This window comes from Mustelus asterias, chromosome 29, assembly GCF_964213995.1.
Source record: "Mustelus asterias chromosome 29, sMusAst1.hap1.1, whole genome shotgun sequence".
Classification (NCBI taxonomy): Eukaryota; Metazoa; Chordata; class Chondrichthyes; order Carcharhiniformes; family Triakidae; genus Mustelus; species Mustelus asterias.
The window spans coordinates 1495873-1521766 of NC_135829.1; the positions used below are offsets into that span (position 1 = coordinate 1495873).

The 25894-nt window shown below is 48.4% G+C and overlaps 1 protein-coding gene across 4 annotated transcripts in view; it reads left to right on the forward strand.

The window, feature by feature from the left end:
* Window positions 1-2036: 2036 nt before the first annotated feature.
* Window positions 2037-25894, forward strand: part of LOC144480456 (neogenin-like) — a 211059-nt gene continuing 187201 nt past the window's right edge. For all 4 annotated transcript variants that reach the window (XM_078199894.1, XM_078199896.1, XM_078199895.1 and 1 more), the window contains exon 1: window positions 2037-2253. In XM_078199894.1, the coding sequence (XP_078056020.1) occupies window positions 2190-2253 (64 nt within the window). In that variant the 5' untranslated portion in view covers window positions 2037-2189. The remainder of the gene's footprint in view (window positions 2254-25894) is intronic.

A 25894-nucleotide genomic window follows, 5' to 3' on the forward strand; every position in this document is an offset into this window, starting at 1 on the left:
TATTGTCCCCACCCCTGATTGCCCTCTAGAAGGTGGTGGTGAGATGCTGTCTTGAACCACTGAAATCCACGAGGTGTAGGTACACGCAGAGTGTTGCGGAAGGAATTCCAGGATTTTGACCCAGGGACATTGAAAAAACAGCGATATGTTTCCAAGTCAGGACATTGAGGGTTTTGGAGGGGAACTTGTAGATGGTGGTGTTCCCAAGCAACTGCTGCCCCCCTCCTAGGTGGTGGTAGTGGTTAAGCGTTTAGAAGGTGCTTGGGAGCCTTGGATAATTCTTGCAGTGGGTACACATACTGCCACTGAGCGTTGCGGGTGGAGGGAGTGAATGTTTTTGTGATGGGGTTCCAATTAAGTGGGCTGCTTTGCCCTGGATGGCATTGAGCTTCTTGAGTGTTGTTGGAGCTGGACCCATCCAGGCAAGGGGAGAATATTCCATCACACTCCTGACCTGTGCCATGTAGATGGTGGACAGGCTTTGGGGAGTCAGGAGGTGAGTTACCCGCTGTTGAGCTTGTATAAGATTAACATCAGATAAAATATTGCATTCAGACCTAGGCAGCTTAGGCATTAGAGAGAGTGCAGACATGGTGTACAAGAATGATTCAGAGATGAGAAGCTTTAATTATGAAGATGGATTGAAAAAGTTGGGATTATTTTCTTTGCAGAAGGGAAGGCTGAGAGGAGATTTGTTGGAAATACTTAAATCGTTCGGGGCCTGGGCAGAGAAGATGAGGGGAAACTGTTCCCATTGTGTGGGAAGATTGAAAAACAGAGGGCACAGATTTAAGGTAATTGGTAAATGAAAAAAGCGATTTGAGAAAATATTTTTTCCACAGTGAGTGGTTCGAGTCTGGGAGTGTGAGGATAGCAAGTTCAATCGTGGCATTTGAGATGAAACTTGAAGATTATTTGAAAACAAATGATATTCGGGGGTGTAGGGAAAATGACACGTGGTGAAATGCTTCGTCGGTGAGCTGATTCACAGTGGTTAGCATTGCTGCCTCACAGCATCAAGGACCTGGGTTCGATTCCCGGCTTGGGTCACTGTCGCAGAGTCTGCACGTTCTCCTCGTGTCTGCGTGGGTTTCCTCCAGGTGCTCCGGCTTCCTCCCACAGTCTGAAAGACGTGCTGGTTAGGGTGCATTGGCCGTGCTAAATTCTCCCTCAGTGTGTCTGAACCGTCACTGGAGTGTGACAATGAGGCGATTTTCACAGTAATTTCATTGCAGTGTTAATGTAAGGCTACTTGTGACTAATAAATAAACTTTGATTCAGAACGGATGGCCCGAATGGCCTCCTGTTAGCATTGCTGCCTCACAGCATCAGGGACCTGGGTTCGATTCCCGGCTTGGGTCACTGTGTGGAGTTTGCACGTTCTCCCTGTGTCTGCGTGGGTTTCCGGTGCTCCAGTTTCCTTCCACAGTCCAAAGATGTGCGGGTTAGGTTGATTGGCCATGCTACAAAATTGCCCCTTAGTGTCCTGAGATGCGTAGGTTAGAGGGATTAGCGGGTAAATGTGTAGGGATATGGGGTAGGGCCTGAGTGGGATTGTGGTCGGTGCAGACTCGATGGGCCGAATGGCCCCTTTCTGCACTGTAGGGTTTCGATGATTCTATGCTCTAACAATTCTGTTATAAGTGGAGACCTTGATCAAGTGTGTCTGTCCAGGAGGTTGAGCTGGGTTCAGGTGAGGCATTGCATTGAATTAGATCCATTTGTTGTCTTCAGGGATCCAGTCCAGGATTTTCTGCAATGAGTCTGGTGTGTGACCTGATCCATTCCAGGGCTTTACTCTGGGCTCCAGTCCTTGGCCACAGTGATCCCGCCCCGCTCCGGCGGAGACTCCAGTCCGGGTCTTGGCCACAGTGATCCCGCCCCGCTCCGGCGGAGACTCCAGTCCGGGTCTTGGCCACAGTGATCCCGCCCCGCTCCGGCGGAGACTCCAGTCCGGGCTTTGGGCGGCGGCGATCCCGCTCCGCTCCGGTGGAGACTCCGGGCCCGGCGCCGGGCTTTGCGGCCGATCCCCTCCATGCTGGTTATTGTCCGTCGGTCCCGGCCGATCTCCGCTCCGGCTCCGCTCCCGCGGCTCTTTCCCCGGGCACCGGCACAGGCGGCACCGGCACCAGCACCAGCGGAGGCGGCGACTCGGGAGCAGCGAGCGGCCCCGGGCCGAGGGCGGGAGGATGGCGGAGCCCCGACTGCGGTTCATGCTGCTCCTGGCGGCGCTGAGCACGGCCACCGGCACAGGTACCGGGATAATGAGGGAATAATTAGGGAATAGCGGGATAATCACTGGGATAATGAGGGAATACCGGGATAATCACTGGGATAATGAGGGAATACCGGGATAATGAGGGAATACCGGGATAATCACTGGGATAATGAGGGAATACCGGGATAATCACTGGGATAATGAGGGAATACCGGGATAATGAGGGAATACCGGGATAATCAATGGAATAATGAGGAATACAGGGATTATCACCGGGATAATGAGGGAATAATGTGGGAATACCGAGATAATGGGGGAATACCAGGATAATCAATGGAATAATGAGGAATACTGGGATAATGTGGGAATACTGGGATAATGAGGGTATACTGGGTTATTTACCAGGATGATGAGGGAATACCGGGGTAATTACTGGGATGATGAGGGAATACACAGTAAGAAGTCTAACCACACCAGGTTAAAGCTTTAACCTGATGTTGTGAGACTTCTTACTGTGTTTCCCCCTGTCCAAAACCGGCATCTCCACATCATGATGAGGGAATACCAGGAGAGCAAGGGAATATCGGGATAGAGGAAATACTAGGATACTGAGGGAATACTGGGATTAGGATTACTGGCAAAGAGGGAATACAGGTTAATAAGGGAATCCGGGATGATGATTACTGGGAAAGTGAGGGAATGCCAGAATGATGATTACTGGGAGAGAAGGAATACCGGGATAATGAGGGAATACCGCATGGGTCGGGGGAGGTATCCAGATGTTGATTACTTGGAGAGAGGGAGTAGTGGGAGAGAGAGTAATTATCATGGGCCAAGGGATACTGGGAGAGAGGGAAGGAATATTGGAATAATGAAGGACTACAGGGAGAGGGAGGGAATACCAGGGAATATTTGGAGAGTGAATACCAGGAGCATGAGGCAATATTAGAGAGGGAGGGAATAATAGAATATTGAGGGGATACTGGGCAAGGGAGGGAATTCCAGGATGGGGAGATTCCAGGACAATGGGAAAATACTGGGAAAGGGTGTAAATACCATCCAGGGATACTGGTATGTTGAGAAAAGATAAGGGATGGGAGGGGAAAAGTGTGTAATTTCTGGATAGTGAGCAGAATACCAAGAGAGAGGCACCTGGCCATACGGGGGAGAGGTGGTGCAGCAGGGAAGTTACAGAGCAAGTTTACCAGTGTGTCAGAATAATCAGAAGCAATAAACTGGGAATAGTGAGGAGAGTGGGGACAACACTTAGAAAGAATATTGAGGGGAAAAACATATATATGTACCGGCGAAAACTTTGATGGACGGAAGAAAAAGACTGGAAGTGGGTGTATGAATCAGCAGTAACTGGGAAAGAGATTGTAATATCCTTGGGCCACAGGGAGAGAATGGGGATATGCAAGGCCTGACACGCAGAACAGTGAACAGAGGGGCTGGTAATACTGAGTGAAGAAGGAGATAGAAATATCGGGAGAGGGATCTGACAGGAAATATTGTGGAAATGATTAGAAATAGTGACGAGAGATTATTGGAGGGAGAGAGATTGTGATTGTTGGGGAAGTGATTGGTGAGGGAAAACTGAAAAAGAGAATCTGGAAAATAGGAAGAGAGTGGAAATAATGGGAGGCTGAATAGGAATTCTGAAGATGAAAGGGTGAATGAGTTTGGAAATAGTTTAGGAATTGGCAGAAACTGGGAATCGCTGGGAATGAGAAAACTAAGGGAATGCGGAGGGGCCAAGGACACAAAGAGAGAAGTGAAATTTGTGTTTTACTCTGTATCTAACCCCGTGCTGTCCCTGTCCTGGGAGTGTTTGATGGGAGACAGTGCAGAGGGAGCTTTACTCTGTATCTAACCCCGTGCTGTACCTGTCCTGGGTGTGTTTGATGGGGGACAGTGTAGGGGGAGCTTTACTCTGTATCAAACCCCGTGCTGTACCTGTCCTGGGAGTGTTCAATGGAGACAGTGTAGAGGGAGCTTTACTCTGTATCTAACCCCGTGCTGTACCTGCCCTGGGAGTGTTTGATGGGGGACAGTGTAGGGGGAGCTTTACTCTGTATCAAACCCCGTGCTGTACCTGTCCTGGGAGTGTTTGATGGGGACAGTGTAGAGAGAGCTTTACTCTGTATCTAGCCCCGTTCTATACCTGTCCTGGGAGTGTTTGATGGGGGACAGTGTAGGGGGAGCTTTACTCTGTATCTAACCCCGTGCTGTACCTGTCCTAGGAGTGTTTGATGGGGACAGTGTAGAGGGAGTTTTACTCTGTATCTAACCCCGTGCTGTACCTGTCCTGGGAGTGTTTGATGGGGACAGTGTAGAGGGAGTTTTACTCTGTATCTAACCCCGTGCTGTACCTGTCCTGGGAGTGTTTGAAGGGGGACAGTGTAGAGGGAGCTTTACTCTGTATCTAACCCCGTGCTGTAGCTGTCCTGGGAGTGTTTGATGGGGACAGTATAGAGGGAGCTTTACTCTGTATCGAACCCCGTGCTGTACCTGGCCTGGGAGTGTTTGATGGGGACAGTGTAGAGGGAGCTTTACTCTGTATCTAACCCCGTGCTGTACCTGTCCTGGGAGTGTTTGATGGGGGACAGTGTAGAGGGAGCTTTACTCTGTATCTAACCCCATGCTGTACCTGGCCTGGGAGTGTTTGATGGGGACAGTGTAGAGGGAGCTTTACTCTGTATCTAACCCCGTGCTGTACCTGTCCTGGGAGTGTTTGATGGGGACAGTGTAGAGGGAGCTTTACTCTGTATCTAACCCCGTGTTGTACCTGTCCTGGGAGTGTTTGATGGGGACAGTGTAGAGGGAGTTTTACTCTGTATCTAACCCCGTGCTGTACCTGTCCTGGGAGTGTTTGATGGGGACAGTGTAGACGGAGCTTTACTCTGTATCTAACCCCGTGCTGTACCTGTCCTGGGATTGTTTAATTCGATGATTCGTTGCGAAGTGTTTTCCATTTTCCAGCTTTGACATCTTGAAGTAAAAAGTGTAACTCAGAAGTATAAATTCTGGAAAATATTTCACAGTCTCAGAATAGCTGGGCATGGTGTCATGCTATGTGTCTGTCACCTGCCACGCGTGTACACTGCTCTGTTAAAAAGTCAGGTACATAGTGTTTCTGCTCTCCAATTTTCTCTCCTCTTCAAACACTGACTTTTGTTGGACTAATTTCATGCTTCAGTATGATGTCCGGTTGGCGAGTTGTGTATGAGTCTGGTCAGTGAGTGTGGCAAACAAATAGATCAGGGAGTATTGCAGTTAAACTTCATCGTGTCCTCACTGGATGGCTGTAGTGACCAGTAGAATTCACTACAGCATGATCAGGAGTGTGACAGCCTGGTTCCAATATTCCCTGCTGGTAGTTCATAGAAACATAGAAACCCTACAGTGCAGAAGGAGGCCATTCGGCCCATCGAGTCTGCACCGACCACAATCCCATCCAGGCCCTACCCCCACATATTTACCCGCTAATCCCTCTAACCTATGCATTTTAGGATTCTAAGGGGCAATTTTTAACCTGGCCAATCAACCTAACCCGCACATCTTTGGACTGTGGGAGGAAATCGGAGCACCCGGAGGAAACCCACGCAGACACGAGGAGAACGTGCAAACTCCACACAGACAGTGACCCGAGCTGGGAATCGAACCCGGGACCCTGGAGCTGTGAAGCAGCAGTGCTAACCACTGCGCTACCGTGCCGCCCCAGTTATAATATTCCGAACATCACTTTTAATTCAGAGCAAACTAGGGGTCAGACCGACTTTCAGTTGAATGTCAGTAACCTACTGACTGCATGCCCTTTGTAAAGGTCTGATAATTCATGCAGCGGATAAACAAAGTAATTTCTGGACAGATCTGAATTAGCGGCGGATTTCGAACACGGTTTCGGGGTGGAGGGATGCGTGGAATTAACTCTGTGTCCACTTGAACTGTAAAATACACCGAGAAACAATTGCCAATTGCACACTTCCAAACATGCCTTTGGTGATGGGGACAGGCAGTGACTTGATGCTGTACGGCATGAGGATGAGGTCCCGGGCAGGGGTACAGTCCTGTACTTGGTCGTTATTGGAGCAATTTGAGATAAGGAATTAAGAATAACACAGAGTATGAAAGCCAGTTGAATTAAATATGAATTTTCCTGAAGTGTTTCTTGGTTTATAGAACATAGAACATTACAGCGCAGTACAGGCCCTTCGGCCCTCGATGTTGCGCCGACCTGTGAAACCAATCTAAAGCCCATCTAACCTACACTATTCCAATATCATCCATATGTTTATCCAATGACCATTTAAATGCCCTTAATGTTGGCGAGTCCATTACTGCTGCAGGCAGGGCATTCCACGCCCTTACTACTCTCTGAGTAAAGAACCTACCTCTGACATCTGTCCTATATCTATCACCCCTCAATTTAAAGCTATGTCCCCTCGTGCTAGCTATCACCATCCAAGGAAAAAGGCTCTCACTATCCACCTATCTAATCCTCTGATCATCTTGTATGCCTCTATTAAGTAGCCTCTTAACCTTCTTCTCTCTAACGAAAACAGCCTCAAGTCCCTCAGCCTTTCCTCATACGATCTTCCCACCATATCAGGCAACATCCTGGTAAATCTCCACTGCACCCTTTCCAATGCTTCCACATCCTTCCTATAATGCGGTGACCAGAACTGTACGCAATACTCCAAGTGCGGCCGCACCAGAGTTTTGTACAGCTGCAACACGACCTCCTGGCTCCGAAACTCAATCCCTCTACCAATAAAAGCTAACACACCGTACGCCTTCTTAGCAACCCTATCAACCTGGGTGCCAACTTTCAGGGATCTATTATGGAAGTGAATTTACTAACAACCTTCCAGACCAGTATTTTGTTCTGACTTTAAGCATGCGTTGTTCCTGGGGATTTTGCAATGTTGTACCTGGGTGTTAGTAGACAAGGTGATTGTTGCCTTGTGTTGATTGTTTAGCTCAGTTTATAATACCTGTTAGATATTGCTGGTGGCCGCACATATCACCTAGTCATCTTCACGTGTAAACTGAGAGAGACGGGTATGAACAGTGAGCTTGGTGCTGTCGAAACATTGGGACACCCTGCGGAAGTTGCAATATAAGTCTTTATTCTTCTTTATTCTACCAAATTCCTTCCCTGTTTCCCTGAAAATGCTGACTTTTGCAAGCCTATGATCTGACAGATACTGCCATCCTCTGCACCTACACGGTGTCACAGTGATTAGCACAGCTGCCTCGCAGCGCCAGGGACCTGAGTTTGATTCCCAGTTGGGTCACTGTCTGTGTGGAGTTTGCATGTTCTTCCCAGTTTCTCCGTGGGTTTCCTCCAGTTGCTCCGGTTTCCTCCCACAGTCTGAAAGACGTGCGGGTTAGGTCTATTGGCCGTGCTAAATTCTCCCTCAGTGTAACCAAACAGGCACCGGAGTGTGGCGACTAGGGAATTTTCACAGTAACTTCATTGTTTGTGACACTAATAAAATAAACTTAAACTTTAAACTTACCCAGGTCCTTTGTGCCTGAGCATTGGCAGGTTATACAAACAGCGTCACAGTTTAACTGATCCTTTTCTTAATGTCTTCATTTTGTAACAGGCGTCACTGGGCAATGATTGGGAAAGGGACCAGGGCCCCCGGCTCCCCCTAGCCCCTGGCTACCTCCCACCAGCCCTCGGCAGTCTCTGCAACCGCCTCCCCCCCCCCCGCCCCGCCCCGCCCGTCCCCCCACCACCCCCCCCCCCATCCCCCCCCCATCCAGCCTCCGGCTGCCTCCCCCCCCCCCAACCCCCGGCTGCCTCCCCCCCCCCCCGGCTGCCTCCTGCAAGTCCCCACGTCCTTTTCCCTAGCCACATGTTCTGAGGCAGTTTGAACCTCTTTTAATTGCTGCTGAACTGGGACCAGCTAAGACAGGGTCGAATTGACTTGTTGCTATTTAACACCTGTGGTATGAAGTTTCCAGCAGAATGCTCCATCCGCTTGTGATCAGGGTGAGGTGCCATACCCTCGAGATTAAGAAACAAACAACTCTGATCAAATCACAGAGAGGCATCAGAGAGAGAAAGAATGGTGGAACTGTGGGAACTGTTTAAAGGAAAGGTTTGTCATGGTGGAATCTGTTTGCTGGCTATTGTTCCTGTGAGTACAGAGAGGGTAGGTACACACACCTCAGAGATTGTACATAATGCTGCAGCTGTTCTATTCAGAGGTGTTAATGCTCACTCTGAAACACGATAGCCACCTGCAGCGATAATGAAGGATAGCTGGGGATGGAATATTAACAGGATTGCTGAGTGACACGGGCACTGATGAGTTTTAGGTCCTGTTACTGATTTAAAAATCTGCTTCGTATTCCCACCTCACAGGAATCCTTCTCAATATACGTGTTTCAAATTAATTTGTAAGAAACCTCCCAGCTCTCTTATTGGCCCAGTGAGTAAAGGGTAACCTGTTGTTAGACTAAGCAAGGATAGGCCCTGGTTTCATGGAGTTAGCTGATCGCGGTTTGGGCAGCAATTGTCCAAATTGAAGGGGTACGAGCTCTGCGAGAGTTCCTGCTCCTGACCAGTGATCAGGGCTAGGGGGTAGCTTTGGGTCAGCGACGGTGCTCCTTGATAAAGCAAAACAAAGCTTTTCACAACCTTTGGATATCTCAAAGAGCTTTATATCCAATGAAGTGGTTTCAAAGTGTCATCACCCTTATGAGGAAAAGCGTCAGTCAGTTTGTGCTCTGCAATGTTCCATAAATCTTTAAAAAATAATATTAGTTGATGAGCTTATATTAATTGAGGGTGTCAGGCAGAACTCCCCTGCTCTTCTAATCGTGCCTTGGGATATATAACATTCACCCGTGAGAGTGGATGGGGCTTTAGTTTCACATTTCAGATGAAAGACTGCACCTCTGCCAGTGCAACACTCCCTCAGTGCTGCTGTCAGCCTTGATTATGTGCTGAAATCTCTGGAGTGGGAATTAAACCCACAACTCTCTGACTCATGGAGGCAAGACTGCTTCCACCAAGCCATTTCTCACATCAATGGAACAGTGTTCCGAGACACGCTGTTAAAGGTCACACCTGAGAAGTGGCCAGGAGGGTGATGTGAGAGGATTGCTGGAAGGACAGAAACAAAGGACTCTTGTGAGGCCAAAATAAATGCAGTTATTTCATTGCATCACGCAAAGTGGCTCTGATTTTCGAAAGCGTCCGTTCCAGATCACCCCGGGTTCAATTTAAAAGCGAGTTACTGGACACAAATCCAGTCTCAAACCGTCCCCACAACCATTTCCTTTCTTCCTGCATGAGCCTCAGGTTGCCTGCCCTGGAGATGCCAATTCTTCATGAGATTTGGTTCCAGAGATACTAACAGCTTTATGATACCTGCCCATTCTTTGTGAGGTGAGGTGGCATCGGCAGGTTTTGGAAGGTAACACAGTTGAAAGTAATTTTCTTCCTTCCCCGCCCTGTTTTCCAGTCAGTCTGATTGGTTCAGGAGTAATTGATTCTCTTTGCCTCAGGAACATTCAGATCGTTATTGAGGTGTGGGATTTTCCTGATCAATTTGGTTTAAAGTTACACTTACCCTAGCAGGGATGAAACCCTGATCGTGCAGGTGGTTTGCCCAGGAGCTGTAACCAACTTCAGGGCATAACCTCTTTAGTAGGTGCAATTTCTATGGGATTCCTTTATTTTAGTGTGGGGGGGTGGTTTCAGTGGAGGCTTCTTGGCCTATTGCTGTGGTGTTGGAGGCTTTACACTGTTTGCTCAATCTCCTTGAATAGTCGAGGGGCCACTTAACACTGTTAAGATAGTGGTGAAAGATAGTGAAGAAGGTAGACCCTTCGACTGAGCCTTCTTTGTTAAGAGGATCGTTTTGGATTGCTGTGGATTTGAAGTTGCTGCTGTGTATGGGACTTCCCCAGCGCTGAATACTTTGATGTGACTTTCCAGGAGGAGTAGAGAGACCTGCCACACCCGAGAATCCTCAAAGCAGAGTCTCTCTTTACTTTGCTGTCTCAACAGGACCCTGTGGTGACTGAACTTCTACAACCTCCATCTTCCGCTCATAGATTTGCAACCCTTCCTTGCCAGGTTCGTTGACAAGGCTGGCAACTGCTCGGAGGTCAAGGATGCCTTCAGAATCTAACCAGCAAATGCCAGGTGAAGGTGACACTCAAGACGGATGGTAAGGGGGTAATCCTGCATCCTCCCTCCAGCTTTGCGATTGGGGGAAGCTGTGGAAATCTAACGTGTGCCATCCAGCTCAAAGTTTGTCACTCCTGCGGAAAATCCGGCCAATGTGGCAGCCAACTGCACCGCTCTCATCTGCAAGAACAGCAAGCAGGAAGGGCATCAGACAAAGGACTGCAGGCAGGCTAACTGCTGTAGCCTGTGCGGCGGAGCAGGCCATCGCTACATGACCTGCCCCAAATGTGACCCTCTGCTCAGGTGGCGAAAGCCAAGGACCGCCCAGCAGATGAAACGGCTAGCCTGACTACCGCCAGGGAGACGTGTAAACCGACCAGCGAAACCACCAGCCACCAGAGTGGAACAAAGTGGGAGACAGGGGAAAGGAAAGAGGGAGCAGCCAATAACAATGGAAAAGGACGATGTCATCCCCCAAGTGAGCAGCAAGAGAACCCTTCCATCTGAGTCAGGGGCTGGCTACACTTGGACGTGGGTGAAAGTGGACATCTGCAGAAGAAGCAAAACTCTCGGGAGTTTGACGTGGAGCCCCCTGAGTTCCAGAGCATCGGAAACAACAAGGTGACCAGCGGATCCCAGCTCCGGGAAATCAGGAGCAGCAACAACCCTGGAGGGGGATGGATGGGAGTGATGATTCTGTGCTGGAAACCCTCTGATACCCAGATATTTGTCTGTGTTTGCCTGATGTGAATGTTCCATCAGCGCCCACTGGCTGGAGGTCAGATTCAGATCCTCCCCTGGCCAATGCCCTTGCCCCGTTGGCTTGTTGAAATACTCTTGTTTGAAGAGGATCTGGGAACTGAGTTGAGACAAGGAATGGAACCTGGCAGCTTCGCTGCAGTATAGATCAGTTCCACATCCAGCAAGGCATTTACCCACTAAATGATCAGAAAGTCTACAAAATCCTCCCGTGGCATAACCCTTACCATAATGCACGCTGTTTTTGAGAACATTTCTGGTGAAGAAATGTATAAAAGCCAGCCAGCCTTCCACACTGGAACTCGCTTCCCAAATCCCTCTTCCTCTCCAACCTCACGCTTGAATCCCCATTAAAACCCCAGCTCTTCACCTTTCCTAAGGTATCCTCCACTCATTTCCTGAAATGCTGTGGGACTTCTTTCTACGTTGAAGATGCTGTTATAATACAGTCTGATGCATTCTAGTTCAGTGATGGAATCGATGTGCACTGAGAGCTTAGGAACTGGTCTTGGAGATGGATGATGGTGCGTGTTAGCAGCTGTTGGTGGATTGTAAGCTTGCATTGCTCAAATGTTTGTGGCTTCCAACCTCGCTTCCTTTGCTGTTGTTGCACTTTCTGTTGATTCTGAATGCTGGCACTTGGAATTATTCTAAATCATGCAGAGATTCAGTGAAGCAGCACCTGTCCAAGGCGAGAATCCTGTCCAGCCGGACAGTTGTTGCACAGTTGGTGATAGGACCACGTGTGGATGAGAAACCTCCTGCAACAACTTTTGAGGATCCTTGCAGTTCTTTGGGCAGACGTACTCTTCAGGGAAGGAGGTCCCTTTGGCACCAGTTTATTGCCCACCATCTGCTGTAGCTTCCAATTTTTTCCAGTTATCAAACGCTCTCAATCTAATTTGATATGAGCATCATTGTACCTTTCTTTTTGATCGCCATTGGTTGCTACCAAGCTGCAAACTGCCTCCTTCCCTGATTGGAATTGTCTAACAACCCCACAGTGTGGCACAACTGAGCTGTAGTTTACATGGATTTTGATGCATCTTGAACAAAGAGAATTACAGCAGAGGAACAGACCCTTCGGCCCTCCAAGCCTGCACCGATCATGCTGCCCAACAGAAAAACAAATTACATTTCTATAGCGTCCATTACATATTAAAACATCTCAAGTTGCTTCACAGGAACATTATAAATAAAGTATGACATTGGGCCGTATAAGGAGGTGTTAAGCCAAAAGTACATTGGAATAGCCAGGTCTCCAGGTAACAAAGGCATGAACGAGAGAGCTTCAGAGCACATGAGCTGAGAAGGGTGAGGTGATGTTACAGATGTGGAAATAGTCGGTGATAGCACAAACAAGTGGTCGAAAGCATGTCTCGGGTTCAAACCTGACAACAAATGTGACTAAATGTTGAGTTTGGTTTACCCTATCTGCCATTGTTCCAAGTGAGGAGTTGTTTCTTGTGTTGACTCCCCATCTAACTGACAAAACATTCAGCGTCACCCAGAATCCAGGCGTCATCGCTTGCGGAGTCTTAACGGTGCGATTGTGAAATTCACGGCCAACACCGACATGTCAGCAGCAGATTCCGCTCGCATTTGGGTCGTGTATCAATGTGGAGAAGGTACTAGTGTTACCTCCAGGGAACCAATTAGAAAAAGATTTCACAATGTTAAACTGTATTGGCCCAAGTGGAACACTTTGAGTATTTGAACTGATAAATAAAATACAGCCAAACATCACCACAGCCCATGTCACGGGACATCCTATCCAAGCTGCTCTGCATTGAGGCGAGTTCATGGTCCTGGTTTACTGATGGATTTGTTGGGTTTTTCTAGAATAGTTTGGTGGTTGGGTCTTTATAACAAGTATCTTCCTTCAATAATGCCATTCTGATTGGAGCTGCAAAATTCTATTTGAGGGGAGGAAGTGGGACACCCCCGACAACGGCCTCGGAGGCACTGCCCTCCAACGCGCTGCCCTCCAACACTCTGCCCTCCGCCGCCCTCCGCCACGCCGCCATGTGGATGGTATTGAGTCACTTTCCTAACTCAGCAGAGGAAGCTAATTTATCCAACACTTTGGATTTGTTGGAATCTAAGATCAGTACTCTTATTCCAGAAATGCAGGTGGTGAAAGACAAAACTAGCGCCAATCTTTACTATTATAAGGATTTATTTACAAAATACACATTATGAACAGACACCTTCTCATCCAACAACCAGTTTCAGTCTGTTCCTTTTGAAAGGGGCACAAGAGAATCCCCAGTTAATACCCACCACCTGCACACAATTAAATATAATGAATATACAATTAACAAGCAGATCAAGCACAGCAAAGTACTTCATCTTCAAAATCTTGGTGCTGAAAAGCTGCTGGCCTTACAGACATAGTTTCCTTGCCTAAACATCCAGCTGATCCCTCCCTGCCCAAAATACTGCAACTGTTCTTGCCAACCAATGTCTTCCTGGCTGAGCACGGGCCAGGGTTGCCCCCCCCACCTCCCCTGGTAATGAGGGCAAGAGTCAGAAGCTTGCTCTGAATTGGAGTAACAGGCTGTTTGCTGCCCATTCTGGTTTCAAATTAATCAACTTCAGCGGTGGGGAAATTCACACTGATATTCCCAGAGACTGGGATTTAATGATGTACTACTCAATAAAATCCGTCTCACTGTGTGCCGGGAATTTGGAATCATGTTTGCAGCAGCATTCAGGATAAGGTTTGAAAGGGAAATGTTCTGAGTCTGCAGGGAAATCTCTGGGGAAATGGACAGTGCTCAGAGAGCTGGGATTGACATGTTGGGCTGAATGGCCGTCATCCCTCACTCATTGGTGCATCAACATTTGGGAATCAAATAGGGATTGGTTTTCCAAATCTGGCAGATCAGAACCCCCTCCTCGAGCCCTCTCCATTCCTCTTTTTGCCCTCTTGCTTTCCTTTCCTGACATGCTCCCCCCCCCCCCCCCCCACCCACCCATGCTCTCTTTCCCTCCCTCCCCCCACCCATGCTCCCTCTCTCTCTACCCTGCCCACGCTCCCTCCCTCCCCATGCTTCCTCCCTCTTTCTCTCCTGCCCATGCTCCCTCTCTCTCTTTCTCTCTCTCTCCCTCCTTCCGCCCACACTCCCTCTCTCTCTCTCTCTCCCCGCCCATGCTCCCTCGCTCTCTCTCCCTCCCCCCACCCACGCTCCCTCCCTCCCCTTCCCTCCGCCCAACCCATGCTCCATCCCTCTCCTTCCCTCACCCCCCCCACCCACGCTCCCTCTCCCTCTCCCTCCCCCTGCCCTCGCTCCCTCTCTCTCCCTCTCCCCTGCCCACACTCCCTCTCTCTCTCTCCCTCCCCCCTGCCCACACTCCCTCTCTCTCTGTCTCTCCCCCCTGCCCTCGCTCCCTCTCTCTCTCTCTCCCTCGCCCCTGCCCACACTCCCTCTCTCTCTCTCTCTCTGTCCCTCCCCCCCACCCACGCTCCCTCCCGCCCCTTCCCTCCGCCCAACCCATGCTCCGTCCCTCTCCTTCCCTCCCCCCCCCACCCATGCTCCCTCTCCCTCCCCCCTCCCACACTCCCTCTCCCTCCCCACCCGTCCACGCTCCCTCCTCAGTACCTTGAGGAACAGTCGAGGTTGTTAGAAGATTGGAACACACGCTGAGCTGAGCCGGGATACGGCACCGGCCTCATTGAAATACTGTTTAGCTTTAAATTATTCATCAATGAAACGTTATTAAAAACTCTAATTATTTTGTACCTTGTCAGCCTGTGGGTATCGATGGCAATGGTGTGGTGAGCGTGGTGATTTGCTCTGGCAGTATTTGGAACGGTTTGACGGGGAGGAGGTGCATTGATGCAACAACAGAATTAATTTGAACCCGATCCCCTGCTGTTCATTTCAATCTATTTTCAAGAATAAAAGGTTTTTGGCAAACATTTATTAGGGGAAGGAAGAGATACCTGCTGTCATTATCACGATAGCTTTATGTTGTCTGATTGCCTTGAATAAATCAGTGACATGATAAGGTGGGCACCTTTGGGGTTACTCTCTCCCCCTGCTCCCTACTCCTCTTGCCCTGCTCGTTACTCCTCTTGCCCTGCTCGTTACTCCTCTCCTCCCGCTCCCTGCTGCTTGTGTGTAGACTGGGTGACGGAAGGATTGTACTCATCTGGGATAATCTCCACAGGAAGGTATCCTGCCAAGGCTCGTTGCCCAGATTCACACCTGAAAACTAGTGACTGGGTTGGAGTGTGAGGATGGCAGTTGTTCATGGAACCTGCTCCAGTAATAATCCCCACAACCAGGGAAGGAGGGTACTGAGCTGACAGGGTGATGGTTAACTATCACCTAATCCTAAATGAGAGTGGATACTGTAACCTGGAAACAATACTTTCTGTGGTTGCATGGAGTCGATCATCTGTTCTGTTTATTCGGTTGGGTAGAATCTTGTTATTTTCATTTGGAAGGCTGCTTAAGATTCCAGTGTGTGGGAAGAGTGGCGATTTAATGTCTTGCAGCTGTCTTATCCTAACACCTCTTGTCTTGAGGTGTGCGATGTAACCACGCTCAGCTAATGTCTGCCATTGATACAGGAAGGGCCTGGCTTTGCCCAGTTTGGCTCCGGAAGTTTCTGAGCCCGAGTGTAGGTTTGCATTGCCTCTGAGATTTGCAGCATTTGTGATTGAAATCCATGCCTAGAGTCTGAATCCTTGCAGGAGCGGCGGAGAGGGAGCCCAGTCTGCGAGATGGCTTTGATCCTGTTGCTGACGTTATTTGCTGCTTGAACTAGAGGAATGTTTGAGGCACTCAGGAGGGGACTCAGAAACTGGGAGCCCTGCTGAGAGGTGGTACAGATTCTTCATGTGCGTGTGTGTGGGGGAGCTGTTTCTGTGAGTGGGAGAGAGAAAGAATGTTGGGTGAATATAATGCCCTGACAGGAGGTCTGTTTGTAATTTTCACTTCCCTGTTTACATGCAATAAATAACAACAGTTTATATTTATATCGTGCCTTTATACGATCAAACATCCCAAGGCTCTTCGTGGGAACATTATAATACTCACACAAAGTCACATAAGAAGATATTAGATCAGATGAACAAAAGCTTGGCCAAAAAGGTTGGTTTGAAGGAGTGTATTAAAAGGAGGAAAGGGAAGTTTAGGAAGAGAATTCCCGAGCTCCGGGCTCGGATAGTTGAGTGAGTGTCTCCCAGTGATAGAGCAATTCAAATGCAGGATGCACAAAACTCCCGAATTAGAGGAACACACAACATCCTGGAGGGTTCTGGCACTGGAGCCAATTACACAGACAGGGGCAACTCATGGAGCCGATTACACAGACAGGGGCAACTCATGGAGCCGATTACACAGACAGGGGCAACTCATGGAGCTGATCACACAGACAGGGGCAACTCATGGAGCTGATCACACAGACAGGGGCAACTCATGGAGCCGATTACACAGACAGGGGCAACTCATGGAGCTGATCACACAGACAGGGGCAACTCATGGAGCTGATCACACAGACAGGGGCAACTCATGGAGGGATTTAAAAACAAGGATGAAAGCTTTCAAATCAAGACCAGGAGGCAATGTCAACCAGAAAGCACAGATGTGACAGATGTTGCAAGTCACAGAGAGTGGCAGTGGTGTAATGGTATTGTCACTGGATGAGTAATCCAGAGACCCAGGATAAGGTTCTGGGACCCAGGTTCGAATCCCACCACAGCAGATGTTTTAACTCAATTTTAACTCAATAAAAATCTGGAATTAAAAATCTAATGATGACCATGAAATCCTTGTTGAAAAAATCCATCTGGTTCACTAATGTCCTTTAGAGAAGGAAATCTGTCACCCTTACCCGGTCTGGCCTACATGTGACTCCAGCTCCTTAGCAATGTGGTTGACTTTTAAATGGCCGAGGAAGCCACTCAGGGCAATTAGGGGTGGACAATAAATGCCGGCCCTGCCAGCAATGCCCACATCTCAAGAATTAATAAAAAAAGTTAAGGCATGGGCAGCAGATTTTAAGTTTACAAAGGGTAGAATGGTTTTAAATTCATTCATGGGATGTAGGCATTGCTGCCTAGGCCAGCATTTATTGCCCATCCTTAATTGCCTTGGAGAAGGTGGTAGTGAGCTGCCTTCTTGAACCACTGCTGTCCCTGTGGTGTAGGTACACCCACAGTGCTGTTAGGGAGAGAGTTCCAGGATTTTGACCCAGCGACTGTGAAGAAACAGCGATATATTTCCAAGTCAGGATGGTGAGTGATTTGGAGGGGAACCTCCAGGTGGTGGTGTTCCCATGTGTCTGCTGAACTTGTCTTTCTATTTGGTAGGGGTTGGGGGTTTGAAAGGTGCTGCCTAAAGAGCGTTGGTAAGTTCCTGCAATGCATCTTGTAGATGGTACACACTGCTGCCACTATTCGTCGGTGGTGGAGGGAGTGAATGTTTGTGGATGGGGTGTCAGTCAAGTGAGCTGCTTTGTCCTGCACTCATCCAGGAATGTGCAGAGTATTCCATCACACTCCTGACTTATGCTTTGGAGATTGTGGACAGGCTTTGGGGAGCCAGGAGGTGAGTTACTAACTGTAAGATTCCTAGCCTCTGACCTGCTCTTGCCATCACTGTATTGGTATGATTAGGCAAGTTCAGTTTCTGGTCAATCATAGAGTCCCTACAGTTCAGAAGGAAGCCATTTGGCCCATCAAGTCTGCACTGAATCTCTGACACAGTATCTTTCCCAGGACCTCTCCTGTAACCCCTTGCATTTTCCATGGCTAATCCATCTAACCTGCAAATCTTGGGACATTGTGGGGTAATTTAGCATGGCCGATCCCCCTAACCTGCACATCTTTGGACTGTGGGAATAAACTGGAGCACCCGGAGGAAACCCACAGACATGGGGAGAATGTGCAAACTCCACACAGACAGTGACCCAAGGCCGGAATTGAACCCGGGTCCCTGGTGTTGTAAGGCAGCAGTGCTAACCACTATGCCACCCTATGGTAACCCCCAGGATGTTGATAGTGGGGGATTCAGTGCTGGAAATGTGTTTGAATGCCAAGGGGAGAGCAGCCAGGATGCTTTGGACTGGTCATTTATGCCTCTGATGGAAGGTATAAATGAGGCTCTGAGCAGCAGATTTGCTGACGGTGAAGGCCGGGCCATGTACAGAGGTGGAAATCGGCAGTCTTTGTGATGGTCCGAATATGGAAGCTCATCTTGAGATCAAATGTGACACCAAGGTTGTGAAGAGACTGGCTCAATCTCAGAGTGTTGTCGGGGAAAGGGGTGGGTCAGGAGCTAGGAAATGGAGTTTGCAGTAGAGATTGAACCAATGGCTTCAGTCTTCCCAGTGTTTATTTGGAGGATATTTCTGCTCACTCTGGGCTGGGTGTCAGATATAATTTAACAAAGGTGGAGTAGTTGATAGAAGTGGTGATGAGTTAGAGCTGTGTTTCTTCAGCATATATGTGAAAATTAATTCTGAATCTTTGGATAAAGTTGCCAAGGGGCAGCAAGTAGATGAGATATAAAAGGGTCCAGAGGGGTAATTTTTTCACACAGTGGGTGGTGAGTGTCTGGAACGAGCTGCCAGAGGCAGTCGCAGAGGTTGGTACAATTTTGTCTTTAAAAAAGCATTTAGACATTAGTTACATGGGTAAGATGGGTATAGAGGGATAGGGTCCAAACGCCGGCAATTGGGACTAGCTTAGTGGTGAAAAACTGGGTGGCATGGACAAGTTGGGCCGAAGGGCCTGTTTCCATGCTGTAAACCTCTACGACTCTAAGACTCTAACTATGAGGGACCAAGGATAGATCCTTAGTGGACACTCGAGGTAATGGTGAGGGAGCAGGGAAAGAAACCATTGCCAGTGATATTCTGGCTACGATTAGATGAGTAAGAATGGGAGCACGTGAGAGCAGTCCCAGCCAGCTGGATGACAGTGCATTGGAGTTGGAGGATGATGCTATGGTTGAACATAGAACATTACAGCGCAGTACAGGCCCTTCGGCCCTCGATGTTGCGCCGACCAGTGAAACCAATCTAAAGCCCCTCTAATCTACACTATTCCAATATCATCCATATGTTTATCCAATAACCATTTGAATGCTCTTAATGTTGACGAGTCCACTACTGCTGCAGGCAGGACATTCCACGCCCTTACTACTCTCTGAGTAAAGAACCTACCTCTAACGTCTGTCCTATATCTCTCACCCCTCAATTTAAAGCTATGTCCCCTTGTGTTAGCCATCACCATCCGAGGAAAAAAGCTCTCACTATCCACCCTATCTAATCCTCTGATCATCTTGTATGCCTCTATTAAGTCACCTCTTAACCTTCTTCTCTCTGACGAAATAACCTCAAGTCCCTCAGCCTTTCCTCATACGATCTTCCCACCATACCAGGCAACATCCTGGTAAATCTCTTCTGCACCCTTTCCAACACTTCCACATCTTCCCTATAATGCGGCGACCAGAACTGTACGCAATACTCCAAGTGCGGCCGCACCAGAGATTTGTACAACATGTCAAAGGCTGCAACAGATTAAGGGCGAGGGGGAGACTGTGACAAAGGTGAACTGTCACCTAAGATATCACTCGGATATCGTGGACGTGTAGCCACCTGATCGGAGGGATTCAAACATGGAGTTCTGGGAAAGATGGGAATGGATTTGGGAGGTGGCAACATGTTCAAGATCTTTGGAGAGGAAAGGGCGGTTGGAATGGGATGGTAATTTGCAGGGATGAAGGGATTTTATTAGAGGAGAGAGTGGAATTAAAGGAGAGATGGAGAATGCCTGGGGGAAACTATTGGCTAACGTGGGGTCAGGAGAGGAGGTGAGGTTTAGTGGGAATAGAATCTTGTGAAGGAGGGTCCCTTGGATAAGAGGAGCTCAGAGAGGGCATGAGGGGCGATAGAGAAATTAGAGAAAGCCATGGGTTCAGGGCTGGGAAAGGGGGAACATTAAAGAGAGCTTGGCTGGTGGAAGGGAGAAATGAGACAGGAGGAGCTGATTGGATTGTCTCGAGCCTAATGACAAGAAAGTCCTTGAGCTCCTCATCTTGTTTGTGGAGAGGAGAGGGGTTTAAGAAAACTGTTTGACGTAAAGAAACCGGGATTATCATTGCTTCCAGGATATTCCTGGTGAATGTTTTCAGAAGACGAGAGCAGGACCTGGTAAGTGGTCCAGGCTGGTGCAGCAGTGATGTCCCAGTCTGTTGTGCAAGATGTCCTTGGACTGAAGGCAGTGGGAGTGAGAGCCTGACCGGGAAAGGACCAGGGTGAGAGAGAGAGAGAGTGTAATAGTTTTATTGGGGACTGTGATATTAAAGGTGAAGGTGAGGGTGCGGTTCATCAATTCAGTAGCTCCGGAAACATTGTGAATATATGATGGAGATACTTCCTGCAGCTAGAACTATTCTTCCTCAAACCTGTTTGATTGCAGTGGTTGCCATTTGCTTCAAGTACAAAAATCTATCCCCTTTAAAAATGTTATTCTCAATATCCTCTCCATTTCCTCAGTGTGTTGAATGCACTGACACTCTCACAGCTGCAGGGACACTCTGCCAGAAGGCTATTTGACTGCTGAAGGTATCACAGCTGAGTTTAACTTTGTTCCCTCTCAATATTGCACTTACCAACACTGAATTCGAGGTGTGTGCCTGGAAATCTGTGATTTCCCAGTGTTGTTTGTTCACAGTGAGCTACAGGCCGCTCCAGAACTCAGTCATTCATCCAGCTTTAGCTCTTGTTTTCTTTGGAAACACAGGCAGGCCTGTTGAACGATGCCAAGAGCTACAGGCTGTGAGTTTATAACCTGGACACACAAGCCTCTCTGTGTGCGTGCCTGTATGAAATGCCCATTTAGAAACCAGTGTGGAAAAAATTGCATTTTGAGATCTTTGCAAATGCTGGGCAGCAATTAAGTAGTAAAGTGTTATTTGTCTGAGATTGGCTGGTGGAAATGACCCTCTGTACCTTAATAAAGCCCTGAAGTAGGTTAGCATACGACTCTGCTTCAGACATGTTTTTAAGGGACTGCTACTTTCTGAACCAGAAAACATACGGGGCCCTCAAAGCGTTCGTGTGAGGGAGGAATGTGTGGGCATGCTGGATCTGGGTGGAAGGACTCGGTTTGTGGTGGGACTTTGGAGCTCTGTTTGCAGCTGTACAGCTGTTTTGAAGTTGCTGAAAGTTGGAACCTTTGCCAAATGCATTTTAAATTGACTCAAATCTGGAGCGGTTCACAGTGTACACTATAATTAAAAAATAGTTTTGGAGATGTGTATTAAATTAGCTGAGCTGCACTTGGGGTGGGTCGCAACCATCCAGCATTCCTGGTCTCAGTGATTGGAGTAATGGATGCCTGCTGGGTGAGGATAGGTCCATACTGAGCTATGAAGGCCTTCCTGGTTGAATGACAGGCTGGTACTGATGAATTGTGCTATCAGTATTTGCACACCAACATTTTAAGAAATGATCAGCATATTTGGCATGGGTTTCAGAGGGTGGAAGTTGACAAAAAGGATTCAGAATCAAATTGGTGGCAACATGTGTCTGTCACTTTGTTAGAGTCTGTGAATGAGTTCAGCACAGTTCCTGAAGCTTGTCTGATTTTTCACAGGATAATGACCTGATTTTCTGCTCGTAATATTGGTGACATCCCACTGAAAATGATGGGATTGTTATCAGCATTACAACAGCAATGTGTAGCTCAGTATGCTTAAAATATTTATAGCCTTCAATGCAAGAAGTATTTTAAAAAACATATTCTCCATTTCTCCCCAACACTCCACATTCCTCCTCCTTCCCTTTGGACTATTGGATTTTATGGAGGTGAAGATCCAAAGGCTCCAAGAGATTGTTTTGGAGTGAGAATCCTGCTCCAGAATTCCTGTTTTTGTTCAGCAGGGTAAGGGTTATGAAGGTGTAACTATAAGTCACTGTTTATTCAGGGTCAGGGCTTCTCGATGTCTAACTGTACAGAGTACTAGTTTTTCAGAGTGAAGCATCTATGCCCCTTTGTGCGGTGGAGTTAGAGGCGTTTGGGGAAGAATCAATTAATACATTGCATACATTAACTGATGCTGGTTTGATGAGGGCATTGCCTGATAAGAGGGAATGTTGTCTGTGTGGTTTGCCAAAGCGCACAGTGGTTGGTTGAGGGGTGACTGCAGTTTTCAGGGGGGCTGCTGCACTGTGCTACGGTACAGTCCGCTGGGATTTGTGATGCTGCGCTCCTCGGTAGGTATGTGGAAAAAGGGAAAATGTAATAGATGCTGGAGTTTGTGTGGGGGATGGAGGGGAGTGAGATTGCTTTTCCTGGAAGCTGATCCCCTCGCAATGTAATATTTTACTCGCAAGTTGCCCTTTTGAGAATGTTGTTATATTTTTACAATGATCCCATTTTGTCTGATTGAACCCAGACAGGGAGATGTGGGGGGGGGAATCACTGCTGTCATCCTGCTGTAGCACGAGATGGGGAAACATTATCTCTGCGTGTCAAGAGTATGGGAGGTGCAGGCTCGTGAGGCATTAATGAGCAAAGCGGTGACAGAGCGAGGAGTCTTGGCCTGTAGGGAAGGGAATGCTCGATTGGGTGGGGGCTCTTTTTATAAGATATAAATTGTCTTCCTAGAAACAGATTGTCCATTCAGTCTGTTTTATAAAAACTGTAAGGTTTTAATGATTGAATGAGTGGGAAATCTCTGTGTGTGGGTGCTGAGTGTAAACTACTCCTGGGGGGATTTGAGAAATTCAGCCGTCTCCCTCCCACACTTAATCATTTGTAATTTGCTGGGACCAACTGAAAGGTACGTCTCAGAATTAAATAGGAGTGTTTCCTTTCCAGCGACATTGCTTCTTGCTGCATCAGCTCCCTGAAACGTGCTCAGAGTGCCGGGGTGCACACTCATGATGGGTGGTGCATTCATTGATGAGGGGGCGGCACAGTGGTTAGCCCTGCTGCCTCACAGAGCCAGTGACCTGGGTTCAATTCCGGCCTCGGGTCACTGTCTGCGTGGAGTTTGCACGTTCTCCCCGTGTCTGCGTGAGTTTCCTCCGGGTGCTCCGGTTTCCACCCACAGTCCAAAGATGTATGGGTTAGGTTGATTGGCCATGCTAAATTGACCCTAGTGTCAGGGGGATTAGTAGGGTAAATGTGCAGAGTTACGGGAATAGGGCCTGGGTGGATTATGGTCGGTACAGACTCGTTGGGCTGAATGGCCTCCTTCTGTACTATAGGGATTCTATGATTGTCTGAGCCAAGGGCTGAATGTAGGTCTGACACTTGCCCAGGTTTCGGGATGGCAGCTGTCCTTCGCTGCTTGTTTGAGAATCTCTCCCTTTATTGTGCCACTGTGAAAGCCTGAACCCTGTGGCCCTGCAGTAACCACCTGTTCTGCTATTTATTGTTCATTCCTCAGGGCTGCACCCACTGTTCACCCTCAGATAAGTGGGAGCCCACTGCCTTGTTGCTCTGCTGGCTTCTTGGATGATAGATTCCCAGCTGACGGATGTGGAGAATCCGATTGTGGTTACCTAGTAACTACATCCATTAATGACCTAACAGGTCCTAACCTTTGACCTAGTATCCTGGGAATATGCAGTGGTCCCTGGGCTGTTAGCTAGCTTGTCATCTATTACAGAGAGACAGGAACAGAGCCGGTGATATAGCCTCTGTCAGCCTGAACCCTGCCCTTTCCACTCAGGCAAGGCACATAGTAACTTGAGAGAAGCCACAGAGATCCACACTGTTGGTGAGCATGTCTCCCCCACCAATCTGTTTTTGAGGGGTTGGGCGGATTAAATCTCCATAATTCATGGAAAACTTTTGCATTTTCTCTGCAGCTGTTTTGCATTTTTACAACTTTTCTGTTTAAAAACTGGGTTTATGATTGGGTTACGCAACTGGGCAGGTGGTTGCACAGCCGGGGAGGGGGTTACGGAGCTGGGTAGGGGGCCGCGCAGCCGGGGAGGGGGCCGCGCAGCCGGGGAGGGGGCCGCGCAGCCGGGGAGGGGGCCGCGCAGCCAGGGAGGGGGCCGCGCAGCCGGGTAGGGGCCGCGCAGCCAGGGAGGGGGCCGCGCAGCCAGGGAGGGGGCCGCGCAGCCGGGGAGGGGGTCACGCAACCGGGGAGGGCGCCGCGCAGCCGGGGAGGGGGCTGCGCAGCCAGGGAGGGGGTCGGGCAGCCGGGGAGGGGGCCACATACAACAGTACTGCACAGTACAGGCCCTTCGGCCCACGATGTTGTGCCGAACCTTTTGCGAAACCAAGATCAAGCTATCCCACTCCCTATCATTCTCGTGTGCTCCATGTGCCTATCCAATAACCGCTTGAAAGTTCCTAAAGTGTCCGACTCCACTATCACAGCAGGCAGTCCATTCCACACCCCAACCACTATCTGAGTAAAGAACCTACCTTGGACATCCCTCCTATATCTTCCACCATGAACCTTATAGTTATGCCCCCTAGTAACAGCTACATCCAGCCAAGGAAATAGTCTCTGAATGTCCACTCTATCTATCCCCCTCATCATCTTATAAACCTCTATTAAGTCGCCTCTCAACCTCCTCCGCTCTAAAGAGAAAAGCCCTAGCTCCCTCAACCTTTCTTCATAAGACCTACCCTCCAAACCAGGCAGCATCCTGGTAAATCTCCTTTGCACTCTTTCCAGTGCTTCCACATCCTTCTTATAGTGAGGTGACCAGAACTGCACACAATATTCCAAATGTGGTCTCACCAAGGTCCTGTACAGTTGCAGCATAACCCCACGGCTCTTAAACTCAAACCCCCTGTTAATAAAAGCTAACACACTATAGGCCTCCTTCACAGCTCTATCCACTTGAGTGGCAACCTTCAGAGATCTGTGGATATGAACCCTAAGATCTCTCTGTTCCTCCACATTCCTCAGAACCCTACCTTTGACCCTGTAATCCGCATTAAAATTTGTCCTACCAAAATGAATCACCTCGCACTTATCAGGGTTAAACTCCATCTGCCATTTTTCGGCCCAGCTCTGCATCCTATCTATGTCTCTTTGCAGCCTACAACACCCCTCCACCTCACCCACTACTCCACCAATCTTGGTGTCATCTGCAAATTTACTGATCCACCCTTCAGCCTCCTCCTCCAAGTCATTTATAAAAATTACAAATACCAGAGGATCCAGCACTGATCCTTGTGGTACACCACTGGTAACTGGTCTCCAGTCTGAAAATTTTCCATCCACCACCACTCTCTGTCTTCTATGAGATATGATGTGGAGATGCCGGCATTGGACTGGGGTGAACACAGTAAGAAGTCTTACAACACCAGGTTAAAGTCCACTTTAACCTGGTGTTGTGAGACTTCTTTCTATGAGATAGCCAGTTACTTATCCAATCGGCCAAATTTCCCTCTATCCCACACCTCCTTACTTTCTTCATGAGCCGACTATGGGGAACCTTATCAAACGCCTTACTAAAATCCATGTATCTGACATCAACTGCCCTACCTTCATCGACACACTTAGTTACCTCCTCAAAAAATTCAATCAAATGTGTGAGGCAAGACTTGCTCTTCACAAATCCGTGTTGACTATCCCGGATTAAGCTGCATCTTTCTAAATGGTCGTAAATCCTATCCCTCAGGACCTTTTCCATTAACTTACTGACCACCGAAGTAAGACTAACCGGCCTATAATTACCAGGGTCATTCCTATTTCCTTTCTTGAACAGAGGAACAACATTCGCCATTCTCCAGTCGTCTGGCACTATCCCCGTGGACA